This window comes from Misgurnus anguillicaudatus, chromosome 15 (genome assembly GCF_027580225.2).
Source record: "Misgurnus anguillicaudatus chromosome 15, ASM2758022v2, whole genome shotgun sequence".
NCBI lineage: Eukaryota > Metazoa > Chordata > Actinopteri > Cypriniformes > Cobitidae > Misgurnus > Misgurnus anguillicaudatus.
In genome coordinates, this window is record NC_073351.2 from 25,050,091 (window position 1) to 25,069,846 (window position 19,756).

General features: G+C 35.0%; 2 protein-coding genes across 3 annotated transcripts in view; one reads left to right on the forward strand and one right to left on the reverse strand.

Annotated features, from left to right (window-relative positions):
- c15h11orf16 (chromosome 15 C11orf16 homolog) overlaps positions 1-18,548 on the reverse strand; it is a 94,459-nt gene extending 75,911 nt beyond the window's left edge. The window contains exons 1-2 of the mRNA XM_055173914.2: positions 18,136-18,548; positions 10,367-10,460 (exon numbers count right to left, since the gene is read on the reverse strand). Coding sequence (XP_055029889.2) covers positions 10,367-10,376 — 10 coding nt within the window. The 5' untranslated portion in view covers positions 10,377-10,460; positions 18,136-18,548. The remainder of the gene's footprint in view (positions 1-10,366; positions 10,461-18,135) is intronic.
- admb (adrenomedullin b) lies at positions 14,835-17,211 on the forward strand. 2 transcript variants are annotated; one of them, XM_055173925.2, is made up of 6 exons: positions 14,835-14,953; positions 15,366-15,475; positions 15,603-15,731; positions 15,860-16,114; positions 16,234-16,451; positions 16,538-17,211. In XM_055173925.2, the coding sequence occupies exons 2-6, from the start codon at positions 15,378-15,380 to the stop codon at positions 16,609-16,611; spliced, it is 774 nt and encodes a 257-aa protein (XP_055029900.2). In that variant the 5' UTR covers positions 14,835-14,953; positions 15,366-15,377; the 3' UTR covers positions 16,612-17,211. The 2 variants fall into 2 exon arrangements, with proteins under 2 accessions (XP_055029900.2, XP_055029901.2); XM_055173926.2 differs by lacking the exon at positions 16,234-16,451.
- Positions 18,549-19,756: the final 1,208 nt, after the last annotated feature.

Sequence of the window (19,756 nt, forward strand, 5' to 3'; positions counted from 1 at the left end):
GCCCAACAGACAGATAACATTCTCTGGACTATTTCTGGCAAAATATAAATTGTTTTTACGATACCCCTTAGACCCGATGGAATGAAGGTCTAATTCAAACCAGAGGGTATCGTACGGGGTGTCAGTTGTTCTTACTGTCCCATGTTTGCGTGCTGTCATTCACAGCTGTATTCCCACATCTACCGAAGGGACCTTAAAAATAGCAGTTGATTACAGCTGTTAGTATATTTATCACATTATTACTGTGAAAAATTCAGTCAGCGGTTTATGAGTCAGCTGTCATGATTGTTTGTCAGGTTTCTGTCACTGTTGCTAGATTAACAATACACAAATATTTGTATTTTGCCATATCCCGGTTTACAAAACTCGAGTAACATGACACCCACGCTTCCAGTTTGAGATTGGGGTCTGCAGGTATTACAGTTACTGCTCATGATGCTGTTGCTGTTTGTCTGTGCATGTGTTAGTGAGTTACCATGGAAACAAAGTGGTCAGGCACACAGAATGTTAAAGAAAGAAATAAGATAAAGTGCTGTTTACAAGTATAGCTAGGAGCTGTAGCTAGAAAAGGGGGACAACATAGAAGAGATAGGGGTTAGTAAATATAACTGAATTACAGCTAAAAACTTGCATAATTTAAGCAGTAAATCTTTTAAATTACAACAATCAAGCAACTTAAGTATATATATAAAAAAAAAGTATATATATATATATATATATATATATATATATATATATATAAAGAACCCCTGTGTCCTTTAAGTTTATATATATAAAACTTTTTTCTTATCTCTTGTCTCTTATCGCTATTTTTATGAATGAAAGTAGACTAAGTGAATAAGTGTGTATCTTCTTTGATTTTTATAGTGGCATTTTATTGTTGTTTTAGTGTTTAATTTATTTGGAGAAAGCCCTGACAATTCTGACATTATTATTATATGATTGCTCATCCTTTTTATTATTGATTCTAAGAGCTTTGCTCTTATCTGTGCATGTACAAATGGCAAAAAACCTTGAAACTTTAAAGGAAAACGCCACCGTTTTTAATGTTTTACTACGTTCTTACCTCAATTTAGACAAATTAATACATACCCATCTTTTTTCAATGCGTGCACTTAATCTTTGTACAGCGCATTGTGAATGTGTTAGCATTTAGCCTAGCCCCATTCACTCCTTAGGATCCAAACAGGGATGAATTTAGAAGCCACCAAACACTTCCATGTTTTCCCCATTTAAAGACTGTTACATGAATACTTACATGAGTAGGTTTGGTGGCACAAAATAAAACGTTGCTATTTTTATGCGGATAAATAATGAGAACTATATTGTATGGCGGAAGAATATTGACGTAAGTTTGAGCGAGATGGGGAGTAGTCAGGAGTGATAATGTTACTGCGCCTGAGGTCGAAGTGCTGCAAACTAAGTGCTCTTCCGCCATACAATATAGTTCTCATTTTTTATTTGCTTAACTAAATCACCATGTTTTATTTTGTGTCACCATACTTACTTGTGTAACTACTTATGTAATATGTCTTTAACTCTTCCAACTCCAGCATTTTTTTAAAAAAGTTGGCAGCCAGCGCAAGCATTTTTCATGATTTTTACAAAAGTTTAATGCCTCCCAGAAAATTTTCTTCTTTAAATATCTAAACATACAATATATCAAATGAAAGAACAGACCCTCTGCTTTTAAACAAAAATAGAGATAATGAGATAATTCCATTTTTGTGAAGGACTTTTGATAGAGATCAGATGCAAAGAGATCCTTAAAACATACACAGAGTTCTTTCTCTTTCTCTTACTTCCGGGTTGTATAAGTTCCACCTGGTGGATAATAGCGGTATTGTGGAAAGCCGGAAATTCTCGTCATTGGCAAGGAAGCGTTTTCTCTTAATTGACAAGATAACTCGTCAATGGCAGGGAAAGAGTTAAATAGGGAAAACATGGAAGTGCTTGGTGGCTTCTAATTTCAACCCTGTTTGGATCCTAATGAATGGGGCTAAGCTAAATGCTAACACATTCACAGTGCGCTGTACAAAGTTTAAAGGACAAGTTCGGTATTTTACACATAAAGCCCTGATTTCAGATTGTTTATGAAGAAATACAACGGTTTTGACTGAAATTTGGATATATAATGCTGGCCCGAGAATTTTCGGGTGTTTGTTGTATCACCTCCCACCTCTACAATGGGTGTATAGGTGCACTGGAACAATCCTTCCTAAAATGCATTAAACTTTCGTTTACAAAGACGTGAAACTCACCGAGTGGTCAGAGGTGTTCACTGATATGCTCAAACAGGGGCGAAAATCTCATCTAAATGTTGGGGGGGACAATAAACATAAAATTTTTCAAGAACAATTTTTGAAGGGGACACCAATAATACAGGCAAAATTGTACTTGCAAGGAAATGGGTACAGATAGAAAACGTTTCTCTTTCTCTATGAACAGACGCAAATTTAATTTTAATACATATGAATGCAGAGGTGAAAAGAGTAGGCTAATAAAATGTTCTACTTAAGTAATAGTAAAGTTACTTTAATAATATTTTACTTAAGTAAAAGTAAAGTTACTGGTCTAAAAATCTACTCAAGTAAAAAGTCATTTTAATTTTAAGAGTTACTTTTTTACAGCGGGGAGAGGTTTCTAGTATAGTTCACAAAGGAAGGATATATACATCTCAAACTATGTTTTTAATTGTAAACATCTCTACAATTAAAGTGCAATAACAAATGTTAATAAAATAAAAAGCTTTTTTATAACTAAGAAACATTTATGGAATTATTTAATGATTTTTACAGGTGAGTTATGCACTTTTGAAGCAAAAATAATATGAGGTCAGCAGCTAGTAAATACAATCATTATATGAAGGTTGTAATTGATGTATTGCTGGTAACATACATTGTTATTAAACTATATACATAAATGAGCATATAATGAGATGAGTGCCATGGCTATACACTATACATCCTTTACACGTTTATTAGCTCCCAGACCTGTGTACCTGTCTTTCAATCTATCTCTCTCGCTCTCTCTCTCTCTCTGCAATGTCTAATGATCTGAGCATTCTCGAGGACGGTCTTAAGTTGTTTGACTTGACGCGAAGCTGCTAGACCTTGGAAGATAATGCGCATGTATTAAAAACGCATCGTGCAAATTAGCGGTTAAAACCCGGTCGGCAATTCTCAAACTCCGTACTCAAGAGCATGAACCCTACCTGAATGAAACAATCGCTTTGCGTCAATGGCCAGGGGTTTCTTTCGTAAGAATTGAATTGAGGGTCTGCATTAGCCCGCGCCTGTCTCGTCCCTCTCCATGGTTCTTTTTGCGTGTTCCCCCGCCCATCAATCAATCATCCGACCGTGGCACGTCTTTATCACCTTACTTTTTTATTTATTTTTACTCAGTAACGGATATGATTTAACATGTAGCGAAGTAACCTACAATACTTTAAACATACTTAAGTAAAAGTAAAGTATAGATTTTAAAAACTACTCAAAGTAAAAGTACACAAAAAACTCAGTTACAGCAAGGTGAGTAAATGTAATTTGTTACTTTCAGCTCTGCCTCACCTCTGCATGAATGCATAAAAATGTTTTCTTGATCGTTTATCTGCTTCTGTTCTCAGAAAACAAAATATGTTCATGTTTAGATGTCAAAATAGTCCAGTTTTAAAACATATGAGGATAAACTGATAAGTGATGGGAAACGTTGTATTGTATATAGCTGATTAACGCGTCGGCTCCGTACACTTCTCTACCACCGGAATGTGTGGTGGTGAGGTAAAAGGGGCGTGGGCAGTGGACCAAACCACTGTGAGGCAAGGGAGGGGGAATCAAAATGTTTAAAACATTTTTTTGTTGTTGCTCCATTTGCATTTGTATTGTTTCACTTCTTACACAACTATTTTAAGTATTATAAATCATTAAATTATTTTCAATACACATATTCTAATGATATTTTAGGGGGGACAACCCTCAGATAGGGGGGGTCCTGTCCCCCCGACCCCCCCGGGATTTCCGCCCATGTGCTCACACAAAAATCGCTGCAAAAGATGCTTTCCAACAGATTTTATCGTAGATTTTGTTCAACTCCATTGACTTGTATTAGATGTGCTGTGAGGTACGGTATTACTCCGCGCCAGGAACGTTGTTTGTATTCTTGCAATTGGCAAAGGCGGATTATCGCCACCAACTGGGCTGGAGGGTCTATTATTCAAGCTCTCAACGGAAGAATATACGGGTGTGAGGCGTTTGGAAAAATAGGTCCACAAGTTTACAACAAATGCTAAAACACCTGTTGGAATGAAATCTTTTGCAGCGATTTTTGTGTGAGCATGTCAGTGAACACCCCTGACCACTCAGTGAGTTTCACGTCTTTGTAAACGGGGGTTTGGTGCATTTTGGGAAGGATGGTTCCAGTGCACCTATACAGCCATTGTAGAGTTGGGATGTGATACAACAGAAACCGAAAATTCTCGGGCCAGCATCATATGTCCAAATTTCAGTCAAAACCGTTCTATTTATTCATAAACAATCTGAAAACAGGGCTTTAAGTGTAAAATACCGAACTTGTCCTTTAAGTGCACGTATTGAAAAAAGATAGGTATGTATTAATTAGTCTAAGCTGAGGTAAGAACATATAGTAAAATATTGAAACACGGTGGGGTTTTCTTTTAAATAGTCATGCTGCTTCATTTAGAAACAACAGTTATGTGCTGTGATAAGCAAATTGGCATTCATAGCAGGTTTACATTGTATTCCTGACCAAACATACTTCCAGCATTAAAAATTTGTGCAAACATTCTCAGACAGCATGTGAGTAGCCCAAGTCTGTTTTGTGTCTTCTTTCACTAAAATGTTTAAATTGTCAGTGACTTAAAGCATGTGAAATAATCATTTGTGACGACGCAGCACTGGCCTGATCGGGCAAGTAACAGTTCTTTGCTCTTTTGAAGCTCAAACAGACGTGCGTGCATAAAAGATATTTGCTCACTTGTGATTGGGTTGTTTTAATGTTACTTCACTCAATAACAAAAAATAAATAAAAAATGGTGACAGCGAGATGAAAAGTGCAGGGATCTACGCCCATGTAAACATGTAAGGGTGCTTCAAAGATGACAACACAGAAATTTGTACGCATTAAGAGTCGGCTGATTTGCATAAAATAAATGAGTAAAATTGATAGAAAAACTCAATTGATACCCACCCCTAACCCCAACATCACAGGGGTAAAAGCAAATCATGCAAAATGAATTTAGAGGTACAAATTACCTCGTAAAATATGAACAATTTGCTATGATGTTGTGACACTGCCATCAAAGTTTGCCAGGCTGGAGATGATTAAAAGGTCTTGTGTCTTAACTTGGCACTCACTCCAAGCAGTGCTTATCTCTTGCACAATGTCATAAAAAGGCACAAATCTAGCGGCTTCCCTTCATCAGCGCAGGAGAAATGGTTCCCCTTTGTCTTAGTGCTGCAGGCTATATGCTGCTTTTACTTACGCTGTCGATTTACAACCAAACTTGTAATTACAGCAACATGTTGAATCAACACACCAAGATTTCCAAGCAATAGATCCATAGCAATAGTGTGAAACAAACAATACACCTGTAAAAATTTTGTTTTTGTAAAGCATTTGGTAGGAAATGACATCAGCAATGGCAAAATCATGGGTTTGCACTAAACTTATCTGTCTGTGGTATATAACTGTAATGCAAATATAAAACCATAATAGAGGTTATATTTCATTCATATTAGTTACTAGTTGTTATATTTTCTCACTGCACACCTGCAATTTTCATATTAAGCATTTTACAACAATACATTATGCACTTTATTGATTATTGTCTACTTATATGCTCTCTTATTATTGTGTAAATATTTATCTTTTTTATTGATCATGGTGTTATCACTGTACTATATGCACCATTATAGCTAAAAAGCAAGAGTTAAATACATTCGGCGCAACAGCTTGCCGTTTATTTGACTTCTGACACCAGAGTCACTATAAATGCCACACATTCCATGCAAACTAGATCATTTTGATTGGACACACATGTTCGAACAGTATCTGCTGTATCATTTCAGCCAAATAATATCTGGGGGATAAACAAGATGCATCTACAGAACAGCTAAGTCATGCATTTCAAAGCAATCATAGCATATTAGTGTAATGACTGAAATAGCCACTAAGCACATGTTTTATATTTAATACGTACATGTGCAACGCAGGTTTTTAATTACAAGATGACCCCACCTGACTCTATAAATGAAACAATTCAAAGCCAGTCACATTTGAGGATGGAAAAACCACAAATCTTTTCTAATCAAAAATCCATATTTAATTAAAAATCAACAACGTAGAAATATGTGGACAAATTCCTATGCTGTCTAAAAAAATGAATCTGACATTACTTTCATTGATATCTTTTCGAGGGCTGTAAGATGATAAAAAGTGAACGTAGATTATATATTGTTTAAACAAACAATTATAAATGTATCAATTCTAAAATGCATCCGTGTTTGTGGCTGAATTTGATATTTTATATCCTGCAAAGCTTTCCAACATAAACATAACCTGCCTAAAGTTTGCACAACGTTAAGCTTCATTTCACCGCAATGTAATTTAGTTTGTGTACAAATCTTATTACTGTCACATTAAAGAACTAAGATACGATATTAAAAAAAAACTTGTCCGGACTAAATCGGAGACGTAAATAATTCTGACTATTTATACTCTTAGCGTAACCGTTTGAACCTAACAGGCTAATTTCATCCCCAAGTGACAATGCTTATTGAAATTCTGAAGTGCTGAGTCAAAATTCATCTGTGGAACTGGATTCTGTCATGGACCATAAATAAAGGACCAAACTGGATTAAGTCAAGATGTGAATATGGAATGCGGTCACAGATTAAGAATGAAGAAAAGTGCAGGGACAGTTAACACGAAGCAGATTATGAAGTTTGATGACAACTCTGCTAAAAATAATTCGTTTGCACGAATGTCATCTTTACAAAGCGTGTTTGAAACCACTCCCTGGTGCCTTAAAAGGAAGTATCAATCATTTATGTTTTGAACAAATTAGCAGAAATCATAATTTCATAAAACAAGAGATAAACAGATAAATGCCATGTTTCTGTTTTGATTATAAGTTCTGATGAAGCTATTTCTGGACCGTGCAGGATGTCCACTGTGCAGATGGTCCATCAGGTGTTCTCTGTGGGGCTTAATTCATATTTCATGCTCAGAAGTTAGGAATGTTTGAACATAGATGTTTGTGGCCAATCACAAATGGCAGAATTCCTTACATTCCAGGAGATAAATGCAATTTAAAGTACCTGCACCCCAAAATGGTAACAATGCCAGGTAACCTAGTCAATATTTTTTTTAAATGTTTTTGAAATTTAAATCAATAATTTGATAAAAATATAACAATCCTATTCCAACTATTTTTACTGTTGGAACTGCGCATATAATATTTAATGAAAAAAAATACTACATTGGCTTGTTTGAAAGCACTACAAATTTAATGTTCTGATTGTTTACGCAGTATTTTTTCATAATAACATGAAGAATTTGGCTACAAAATGCAATAAATCCATTTTGACTAATTTGGGTAAAAATGTGTTTTCTGTACCAAGAAAGTGACAAGATGAAAACCACTATTTTTTGTCACAAACTTTCACATAGCATCTTTAGGTTATAATAACATTAAAAATTTAAATTCATAATTTGATTTTCAAAGATTTATTATAAAAACTGATTATTTTTTCCCGCAAAATGCAAAAATAAAGTTTTTTTTTAATTAACAAAGTAAGTTGATCAACATATGACAGCCTCTGAACTTGGTCAATTTTAATACTAATACCATAAATAGCCACTGGACCAAAAATACATTCAATCAATCATCACTTCCAAAATGAATTCAACAGGTCATCTTGTTAATGCAATTACAACTGTCCTCATGAACAAGAATATGAAATCATCATATTAGATCACAGAATGTCCAAAAAAAAAAACATTTCCCTTACATTAAACTTCCAAATGTCCATTCATCTTTGCCACGTTATATTAATTTATTATTGACACCGATCAGCTGTAAAATGTTTTGATCCAGCTCAATTTTTGTCGACTTCGCGTAAAATATTTTTTTCATAAGATCCTCTGGGGTCAGTGTGTTAGCATGACAGAAGCTTGATGCTGTTGTATGAGAAAAAGCAACAGTCTGCATTTTTCCTTAGCCCGGGTGCCTCTCAAGTTAATTATTTGATTTTGTTGGCTTACAGTACGTTTCCTTCCCGCCACAGAAAACCACCACAGGTTTATCAATGCCATCAAATTATTATTTTGTTTTTGTTTATTTGTTAATCACGAAGTACATGATGAGGAAAACTAGAATTCTGTGTGTATTCAAAGTTTACAATGCGTGGAATGATGCCTTGTGATTTGTAAAGCGGATTTATTGCAGAGTAACACGGCGGCTATTGGATTTTGTGTAAAATTAAGAATTTACTTTTCAATACTGACCAGATACAATACTGATTTTGGCGGTAATTAAAAAAAAAAACTGGCATCTCTTCATACATCTCTTTCATAAGACTCTATTTTTATGCCTGTATTGCTTTGTATTAAGCTACTTTGCAACAATGCAAAATTGTAAAAGCGCTATAGATTTAAATTAGAATTAAATTGAATAATAACATTTAAGGAAATTCCACATGAATAAAAATTGGTTTATTCTTAGATGATGTCAGTCAGTTTGGGAAGAGTTTGCCAGCTCCATTTTTGTATAAAACACCTAATTTTCTATAGCCAATCAAATTCACAACGAGGAGGAAACGAGCTAATCTTCATTTTTTATTTAATGAGTGCATTTTTACTCAAAAACACAACACAGTACTAATGTGAAGTTTATCACAATGTCTGGTTCATGCAGACATATAGGTAGTAAATTATGTAATTCATTTCATTGGTTAATAGTTTTACAAACAATTTAAGTACCTTACTAATTTGGTGTGACTTTAGAGAACATACAAGTGTACAGTGGTTTTAGGTAGATTATTTTAATTTTAAAGTAGAAGTAATGCTCTGAAATAAATCTAGCCCATCTGGTATAACATGAGTAAATCCATTTATACACCTTTTCTCACATATGTTGCCCTTCTTTTATAGTTGAAGTGATGCTGTCATTTATATGGTGCACATATCATGATTTACAGTGGATCAGAGCTTTCCAATAACATGCTTTTGCTGGAAGCATTTTGCAGCCATTATGTCTTGCTGTTTCGAATTGGATTTTGTATTGAAATAACACAAGCATTTGATTGAAGGCGATATGAAGTACAGATGAGATGCTGATCAACCTTAAAGTTTGGTTGTTACACTTGCGTAAGACTGGGAATTTTTCAAGTAACCCCAACATAACCCTAAATGTTAGGTATGAAGATAAGAGGTTTTTGTAAATGTATTTTTGGGGGGCTTTTTATCTTACAAGAGTTAAAAAAACACTGAACCCTGTTGTAACTTTCCCTTTCATATGTTCTGAAAATCAGATATCATTAGTTTGTGAGGAAACTTTATGATAGACCTCCCTGAATTCTTGAAATTGCAACATTTTTTAAGCGTCATGTTTAAAGCATCTTAAGTACAACGATGACATAATAATAACAATAATAATAATAATTATTATTTTATTAATAAAGAATAATATAAGGTTATTTAGATAAATAACAGACACCTACTTATATTAGGAAAGCACACAAATAACATAAATGAAAAATCTAATTTCTGAAACAGGTAACATTTTATAATAAAGGTTGTATTTGTTAACATTAGTAAATGCATTAGCTAACAAGATCTAACAATACCATAGTTTTCAGCATTTATCTATCTTTGTTAATGTTAGTTAATGCAATTGCTCATGTTAGTTCATTATGCATAACTATTGTTAACAGTTACAACTTTTAATCTTAAAAATGTATTAGTATGAACACAAACTCATTAACATTATTAATAAAAGTAGAAGTATTGTTCACTGTTTGTTCAAGTTAGCTAATGCAATAACTAATGTTAACAAATACCACCTTATTGTACAAAATATTAGGTAACCACTGCATTGTGACTATAAAGAGGAGCTTTGTGTTATTCATATAATCATTCACCCAGTTTTTAAACATACAGTGGAAAGTTGTACTGTACAGTAATTTCAGAGAAAGTCACATGGTGTTCCAGTTACCAGCATTCTAGTAAATGCTCAATGAACAGGTGAAATAATAGTGTTGTGTCCTCATTTAGTTTGCCATCTTTGCTTCATAACATCCATTGTATAGGCTTTCTCTGCAACCTCATTTTTACGTCATTTGCTTACCTTGCTGCATTCAGTGGGAGTTAAAGCAACGCCTATTGTGCATTTAGAAGGTGGACCTCTAGGTGGACCTGGTTTCCTCTGGACCAGGAGAATGCTGTTATGAAAAAAAAAAAACATTAAAAGTTACTTGTGGTGCGGTGTCTATAAAACAAGCCGACAGATAAAATATAAAGCTCATTTGTGTGATTTATAATAAATCTGTATGAAATAACAATAACAGTCCTTGATGATATTTAACACAAAGCAACAAACATTGTATATATTTTATCAATTCATGCAGTCCCTGGGATCGAACCCTTAGCGTTACCACTCTCTTCTCTTTTGTAAAGATAAATGTGAAATGTAGATAAGACGGAAAGAGATATAACCTAAACGTCACAAGTGAACACACAAAACAGCTAAGAACACAGACAGACGAAAGTTTGTGATGAGGACAGATGCATGACCTCTATCCCCGGGGGAGCATGTTTGCATTTCCAAGAAGCATTACTTAAGGAATTCATTCCTAAGCCTAATATTTCACTCCACATTCGGTTTGACGCATAAGCGATTTTGTCAGAATCCACAGCCTCTTACCTTAAATCAGATAAGGAAAACGACTGACCAATAAAAACTGCGAAATACCAACAACTGTGATTAATAAAAATCCAGACAATAATAGCTACAGATATGCCATGGCAGATTTAATATAAGTGGTTCCAGAGAACGAAAATGCCTTAGGATTGAAGTGATGAAATGACTAAAACACAAAACAGAGGACAGACATGGATTATCAGGTGCACGAACAGCCAAACGTCAATGATGAGTGTAAAGTTATCCGACATTTTATACAGGAAGCTGTGAAGGTCAGCATACTTTCACCTAACAGGTGATGCTTCCTAGAATGTTAATTAACTGAAATGCTTCTGGCTTATTTTAGTTAGAAACAAGATGTTGAATCATCCACAGTTCTGGTAAGACTCTTCTGTTAAATACAAGGGTAGGCTTGAGCTACCCGCACTTGTTTTCCCAAGAAAACCTGGCACTTAGAAGTTATTTTTATATATGTAAGTACGTAAGCTCTTGTTCTTGAAACGTTAAGCAATCGAAAAAGAAACCCTAAAATCGATCAAAAAAGGTGTTCAGGAACTAATGCTTTTAATAGGAGATAAAAATTTAACAACGTAATTTCTTGCCTCATTTGACCTTATGTTCAGATGCCATTGAAAATAAACTTAAGTGGGTCTTAAACTTAAAGTTGAATGATTCCAGAAACTACTCGTAGAAAAATGAACACCAAACTATAACAGGCCCACAGCGGACACCGGCACATAAAATGCTTTCATGACACAATAGTTTATGTAACAGCACCACCTAAATCTGCTTGTGCTTTCCTTCTAAACACGAAATACACAGACCGATGGTATAAAAGACACGACCCTCTTGTTTTGAATCAAATCTGTTGGATCAGTCTGTGATGGGTTACATTATTGTGGATGCAGAGATCATTAAAACTAACAAATAAGTAACACATGCCCTTAGATTCGATGTCACTGTACAAAACTGCCTTTCACATATGCACAAAATGACAATAATAAATAACAAAAAAGTGCATTTAGATCGAATATCATTGTGGTTTAACGATGCATTACTTGGCAAGTGAAAACAGGAGGGCAGGTATGTTATGACACGACGATATGATAAGATGTGTCATTTTCATGGAGGAGATCCTCTTGTTGAGGCTTAAAATAATTTGTGGCTGTCTGTATTCATCGATTTGATGATGTTGCAATAACAAGGCCTCAAGGGGACTTGCCCCATCTGCTTGGAAGAGCATCACACTCTTTTTTCCTCCAGTCTTTACTAAAGCACAGATATAACCGAGTCTGGTTTCAACCTGTTGCAGCCACATTTAACAGCTGTTATGTACAGATACGAGGAACATAAAGGTTATCGCTCTATTGCCAAAACACAAGAAACGCATCACAGCTGCTCTACTGTTATTCATTCATCAACATATATGAAGCTGACAATATTGAAATAAAGTCTGACAAATAATGAAACTCAATTCAAAGTTAACTTGTAAGCCATAAAAAATTATAAAAGAAACTGGCAACTACACTGCTGTTTACTGACTACAGAGGGATCTCAGCTGGAACACAGCAGATAGTCGATGTTTTTAAGACATCATAGTTTATCACTTTAAAACACTCGCACAGTGTCATTGTAAAATTCAAAACTGTTCTTCAGATAAAGGCGACGAGGCGTCTGACGCTTTGCTCGGACTTAAATATAGAACTGGGCGTTAATCGACTCGAAAGGAAGCTTGTAAAAGTAATGTTGTCTTTCCTGAGCATGTACAAACCATATCTTCTGTTGACGGGCACATTTCCAGCAGTTTTACCAGACACTTCACGTGATGTTACCATAGTCACACAGTCTATTTGCAATTCTAGCTTGTCTAATGTGCTGGAACAGTGCATTGAAAACCAGACAGAGCGCAGAGAAAATTGGCATGCTGCAACTGTGTAGAACCCATAGATAATTTTAGTAACACTATAGTGAATATTGGCAATATGAGATTTGATTTATTAGTTAAATTAATAATTTATTTAATTTAGTTTAAAATATAATTAGATCTGAGTTTATTAAAAAATACCTTAAACTTCAAGAGTAATAGTATAGTATAGTATAATATGGTACAGAAGAGACTAGACTAGACTGGACTAGACTAGACTTCCTTTTAAGGAAGTCGCATCCCTCCGCCATCAAAAACGGTTGATTATGCGCAAAGTTCTCTCCCAGAGGATTCACGGTTGGCGATCGATTGTCTCTTTTTACTGTTCTGACCGCTGTGTTTTTGCCCCATTCATATCAATCACAGTGACACATCTTGTTATTATTAAATATAGAATAGAATAGAATAGAATAGAATAGAATAGAATAGAATAGAATAGAAGTTTTGAATTTTGATTTTAGTTGACTGAAATGTTTCTCATAATATTAAAATTATTTAATCTGAATTTATAAACTTAAAATGTTAGAAATTACATTGTAGACAAAAATATAATTGTGCAACAAATTTCTGAAGTTTTATTAAAAATGGGTGACTTGGACCAAATGATGAATAAAAAGCAGCCAATAAAAGCCCATAAAAGATGAAAATTCTTTCAATATTGTTTACTGAAATAAATGATTCATTCAATTTACTCAATTTTTTAAGGTAAGTGGTTGCAATCAATTTATTTAAGCTACATTTAAACAAGAGTTTTTTATTTTATTTTACTTTACTAATCTTTTTTGGTTTCCATGTAGCTTAAATAAATTGATTGCAACCACTTACCTTAAAAAATTGAGTAAATTGAATGAATAATTTTTTTAGTTTGAAAATCATCCCTAGGTGAGACAGAACACTGAAAAAAAATATTCATTCAATTTACTCAATTTTTTAAGGTAGGTGGTTGCAATCAATTTATTTAAGTTACATTTAAACAAAAGTTTTTTATTTTATTTTATTTTACTAATTGTTTTTGTTTAATTGTAGCTTAAATAAATTGATTGCAACCACTTACCTTAAAAAAAGTAATACAATGCTTAATACAATGCTCAAATTTGTGACCTGGCTGTGAAATCCAAGCTAAAGTCTCATAATCATTAATAGATTTGGAGCATCAAACTTTGATTATAATTTTTGCTTAATCAATATTAAATTTATCAAGGTTATATTTTCACATAATGTTTTTTAAATTATGTAGGGTGATTTATGTAGAAAACAGTAAAAATTATCCTGAATTATAATATACATGGGTCACATACAGTTTTAATTTAATTTGGATGTTTTTAGTCAAAATATAATTCCTAGTTACATTTGTGTTATTCCAGAGTTTATTATTATCCTAAAATGTGGAATATATATCTCCAAAAAATAAACTTCTCTGACTGTTTGTCTCATTTCTTTCACAAATTATTTTGACAAGTCATCTGGTATCAGATTAGTTGTTCTCGATATAGAAATCATTAATTCCACATTCCTAACTTGTTACCAAAATGTGTAGGTGGTTGGAATGCACAAGTGATTGTTGAGCCATTATCCCAATGACAACATCTTATACTCACATCATTTTGAAATAAACTCTCGATCATCAATTAGATGTGCATTCCAGATGCTTTGCAGAAAGTTAATCATCAAATGTTTACAAGTCTGATACCGGAGCATATTTGCCTGACAAATTCTGACTTTGTCCATCTACAGTTCAAAACCTTTTGCTCTGTGAAACAGAAGATATGAGAATGATAAGAAATGGTGTCACCTATAATTAAAAAAGATATTACAGGAATGTTCAAGAAATCATTTCTCTAGGGGTTTATATTCCATCCCCTAGGGACAGGGCACGTAAACTAAGAACAAGGATGTGGCTGCTATCACTCAAGACAACTCCCGCCCCCCTCCCACCCCCTGTAAAGCATATAAAGCACTCAGGTTTTCTGTGAAACTCAGACTATTAGAAGTGTCACAGCTGAATACTCAACCTTAAATAACTGAGATTTGGACGTTACTTGGACTTACCCAAAATTGCGGACATTTCTTGAGTTTACAGAATTTATCAGGTATGTTTTTTTGAAATGCTACTACTAGTTGTTAACTGTGGCTCATTTTGGTGTCACCCCAAAGGTCAAGGTAACAATATGCTTAGATGTTTGACTTTCTGGTTGGTCTAACTTTGCACCAAGGCAGTCCTGATGCACTCCAATAGAGCAGCACAGCACCAAGTGTGCACTTGTTTCTACAAGCTCCACACAATGATGAGACTTGCTTATGGACTGTTGCGTGCTTGAGCAAATTTTTACTTTAAATAAGTGACCAGTATGGGGTCCAACAAGAACATTAATATCCTGGTTTTGGAAATTTGTATGAGAAAATCATAAGATGTCCTTTTCGAGGAATGGACCATTTTTGGAAAGGTTTAACCTAAGCATGCATTTTATATGGTTAAAAACATCTTTCAACTTTCTTCCACAGGTTTTGTTCACAATGAACTTGGTGCTTCAAAACGCTTTCCTTTGTTGTGTGCTTTCTACGCTTCTACCTTCTACAAGAGCCAACCCTCTAAATAGAGATGATTTAAAAAGGTAAGCTGATGATTTACACTCAAACTGGCGATGTTAAATCTAGGGAACATGTATAGCTTGAACCCACTTGTGAGTCATTTTGACTAAATGCATAAAGGTAAAAATGTAAACCTTATGGGTCTCTTAGGCTTAGTGATTGGCTTCAGGGTGAGGTGTGGAGAGAAGTTCGCAGTGCGTCACTTTTGCACGAGGATGACTCAACGTCTCCGCCTCTTGAACAGAACAGTGATACGGAGTCATACGTACCACAGCACAGGTGAGCAAAACATCCAGTCACATTCATTGAGTAAACAGAAAGGCTATAATAAATCAATCAATCAAACCAAACATCCATATCAGAGAAATCCAGAACAGACATGAATGTGTTTCTATTTCTCTCTCCAGGAGTTTAAGGTCAAAGAGAACAGAACCAGCCTACTCGGTAAAAAGAATCGAAAAGGCGGGCTGTAACCTTGCCACCTGCTCCGTGCACGAGCTCGCCCACCTGTTGCACATAATGCGGACCAAGATGAACAACGCCCCCCCTGACAAGATCGGCTCTAAGGGCTACGGTCGTCGACGAAGGCGGTCGCTCCCACCAACCCACCCAACTTTCGACGAAGGCCGTCTAAAGCTGGCCTTGCTCCAAAACCTTAAAAGGCGAGGCACCCGAAAAGGGACTTGATGCACTTCTGTGGTTTGTCCAGAGCATTTGGCTCACTTTACTCAGTGAAATACTACTGAAACATCTATGCTGAACGTTAGTGTACTCTCCTCAGGCACAAAGGTGTTGAAACAACAACAACAAGTCCAAGCAACTGGATCATCCTTCTCTCTATCATGTGCTTGATGAATGGGCCAGAGAAGGATTCAGGTCGCTTGGAGAGAATGAGTGCTTGTGGGATAAGGAGGACTCCCCATCAGTTGGGAGAAAATTTGATGTTTTTTTTTTTAAAAAAAGTCTTGTTTGGGTCTAAGGCAGTACGAGAGGACATAGGTGGTCAATGCTCTGTGTGTGTTTAGCAATCTTGTCATTCTAATGGACCGTTTGGGACTTGACTTTCTGTCTCTTGTGCAGTACAGATGTGTCCTCTGCTGGTGGAACGAGGGAACAACCAAGGACACGCCCACTGCCTACTCTACCTGCCAAACGATGACAGAGGAGGACACAGAGAATATATCAAGAGGGAAAGAGGACTAAGACTGTTTAAGTTAATAATCCTGGACCTCTTTTTGGAAGTATTAAGTATTGTTGTCCTCAAGATGTGTTTTGGGACATCTACATACTTGAAGACTTATAGCTGTATCTATACCTTGGGAGATGTGCAATAATTTAAATTCACATGATTATGTAGTCTATTATTAATGTATATTTATGTATATTATGAAAAAACTGTATATTACTAAATATGCATATATTTATACCTATATAATGTACATGTACTCTTTAGATGAAACTATTGTATACGTAAAAAGGGCATTGTACAGTTTTAAGTTTATTTTGAAATGTCTAACCAATGACTTATAATGCAAATCATTTTCCAGGAGTGAATTCATAATGTTACAGCTGTTAAATAATAACCACAGAGAGAGAGAGAGAGAGAGAGAGAGAGAGAGAGAGAGAGAGAGAGAGAGAGAGAGAGAGAGAGAATGTAAATGTGAATATAATATTGTATTACCTGAATGAGAAGTACAATTGTGTTTGTTTGGGTGCCATATAGAGCTTTAAAAGCGGAATAAACATCTTTCAATACAAATGACCAAACATCTCTTTGTTTTTTATAAACAGAAAATGATTTTTTTCCATTGAAAGCATAATTTCACTTCATGGAGTTGTGGAAATAATAAACATGATGTCCTGTAAAACATTTTGCATTTTAAATCACATTGCAGTGTTAAAATGTGAGTAAAGAACTTGAAGAATTAGTGTCATTTTAAAGAAATTACAATATATAATAAGAAAAAAATAGTTGTGCAAATTTTCTTTTTCGGAGCTCAACATATTGTTTACTGCATCACTTTATAGATCAATCAAGTATTATTGATTTGAAAAGTTTTAATACCATAATATTTAGAAAATCCATTAACGTTATGACATTTTGACTGGGGTCCTCAAATGATTCCATCATGAAATTGAGATTTTAGTAATAAGTAAAAAAAAAACATCCCCATAAAGATAATAACGACTTTGATGTGCAGTTTTAACTTATTTGAATCAGTTGAAAACCATATTTGACACTGTCACTGGCCCATAAAATGTCGGAGTAATAAAAAAGAGCGTGTTTTAAAGGGTTTTGTGGAGAAAAATGTTTCTCTGGTAAATAAATGCATTACATACACAGTAGAGGGCGCTCTTTGCTCTTGAGTTAGACACGCTGAAATGCAAAAAAATAAATAAAAAAATACGATGTGAGTGAGAGGAGTAACATGTGTGTGAGGTGGATAATAGGCCTATATTGTGTGAGAGAAGTAACAAACACAGAACAGACTGTCAAAAGCAAAGTAAGTTAACGATAAGCTAATTTCCTGTGACACACACATGCAGACAAAAACGCAGTCTTGCGAAACATGTTTCAACAGATGGTAAGGCGAGATTTGCATTAACTGACTGCTAAAGTAATGTTTACATTACAGTGTTACATTCAAGTTTACCATTGATACAAATAAATATGAACACTCACGTGAGGTATGCACCTTTCAAAAAGGTGGTCGCACTCGGTGGGGTCTGTCAGGAGAAGACGTTAGGATAAGACACGAGCCGAATTTAACCGTTTAACGCCAACTTTTTACTTCCCAGACGGATTCTGCGTACCAATTCGCCTAAGTTACCTATACTATGCCCAAAAGTATACATTTGGGTGCGTTGCAGAGGTGTATGCAAGTATGGGAAATGAAGTGACGTGGTTGCCTAGACAACACCGTGATCCGTCACACACATCAAAACACAACTCCTCGCACTTTAAGCATGCAAACAATCGTTAATGTAATGTTAACTATATAATTATTATTTTAATTGATTCAGCGAAGTTCTAATTTATTAATTTAGTGTAGTCGCCAAACTCTTCCCCCTAGAGACAGAGCGCAGCGCGTCATAACCTGAAAACCACGCCCACCGGGGGAAAGCAATCCAACCGTCTCCATTGACTTTGTATTGCGAGAAGCCGCCTCCTTGTCATTTCTGGCTTATAACAAAAAACTGAATAATGCCTAAAAGCTGCTGTGTGACAATATGTACAGCTAACAAGCCAAAGAACCCAGAAATAAGTTTTTATAAGCTGTCGAGCCGTAAAACCCAGCTTTTAAGGAGAATAAAGTGGATCGCCGACTACGTTTCCCCCTATTGGACGCAGTTTTACTATAGGAGTACTATGAAAAGTTGCCTGTTTCCATTTCTGTGTCTTTAAACGCTCGTTTTTTTGAAGTTGAAAGCTTATAAAAACGTATTTGTTTTTTTTTTTGGGTTGTTAGATGTACACCTTGTCACACAGCAGCTTTTAGGTATTAATCTGTTTTTAAGTTTAATCTGTAAATAAGTTTTTATAAGCTGTCGACCCCCAAAAACAAGCGTTTAAAGACACAGAAATGGATACAGGCAACTTTTCATAGTAATACTATTAGTAGAACTGCGTCCACTAGGGGGAAAAGTAGTCGACTTGGCGATCCACTTTATTCTCCTTAAAGACTGGGTTTTACGGCTCGACAGCTTATAAAAACTTATTTCTGGGTTCTTTGGCTTGTTAGCTGTACATATTGTCACACAGCAGCTTTTAGGCATTATTCAGTTTTTTGTTATAAGCCAGAAATGACAAGGAGGCGGCTTCTCGCAATACAAAGTCAATGGAGACGGTTGGAGCGCTTTCCCCCCCGGTGGGCGTCGTTTTCAAATTTGCATAACTGCGCTCTGTCTCTATGAGTTGTGGCTAATTTACAATTTTAATATTAAAATTTTCAATAGAAATAGATACTCATCTCTTTAGGGATATTCATTGTTTATTAATATGAGTTGGGACACAATAAATTCAAATGCTATGTAGGACAGATAGTTGAATTGGGAGATATTATTAGAAGTGATCTGGACTTTGTAATATGTATATAAATTACAAATGTACATTTTTGTGTACTATGAGAAAAGAAAAAACTAAAATAAAGGCAAACAGTATATTTAATAAAAACTTATCCACACCACTAGGGGTCTACTATCTACCAAATATTGTTTAACACTCTGAGGGCATATGCAAAACACTATAAAGATAAACAATAAGCACGTCTAGTTCTTGAAAAACAATGGCTATAGGTAATTCC

Bases quoted from the DNA above. Each gene is read 5' to 3' on its own strand.
- admb (XM_055173925.2), top strand. From the start codon at position 15,378: ATGAACTTGGTGCTTCAAAACGCTTTCCTTTGTTGTGTGCTTTCTACG. The intron at 15,476-15,602 runs GTAAGCTGATGA...TGGGTCTCTTAG, and splicing joins AATAGAGATGATTTAAAAAG to GCTTAGTGATTGGCTTCAGG. The intron at 15,732-15,859 runs GTGAGCAAAACA...TTCTCTCTCCAG, and splicing joins TCATACGTACCACAGCACAG to GAGTTTAAGGTCAAAGAGAA.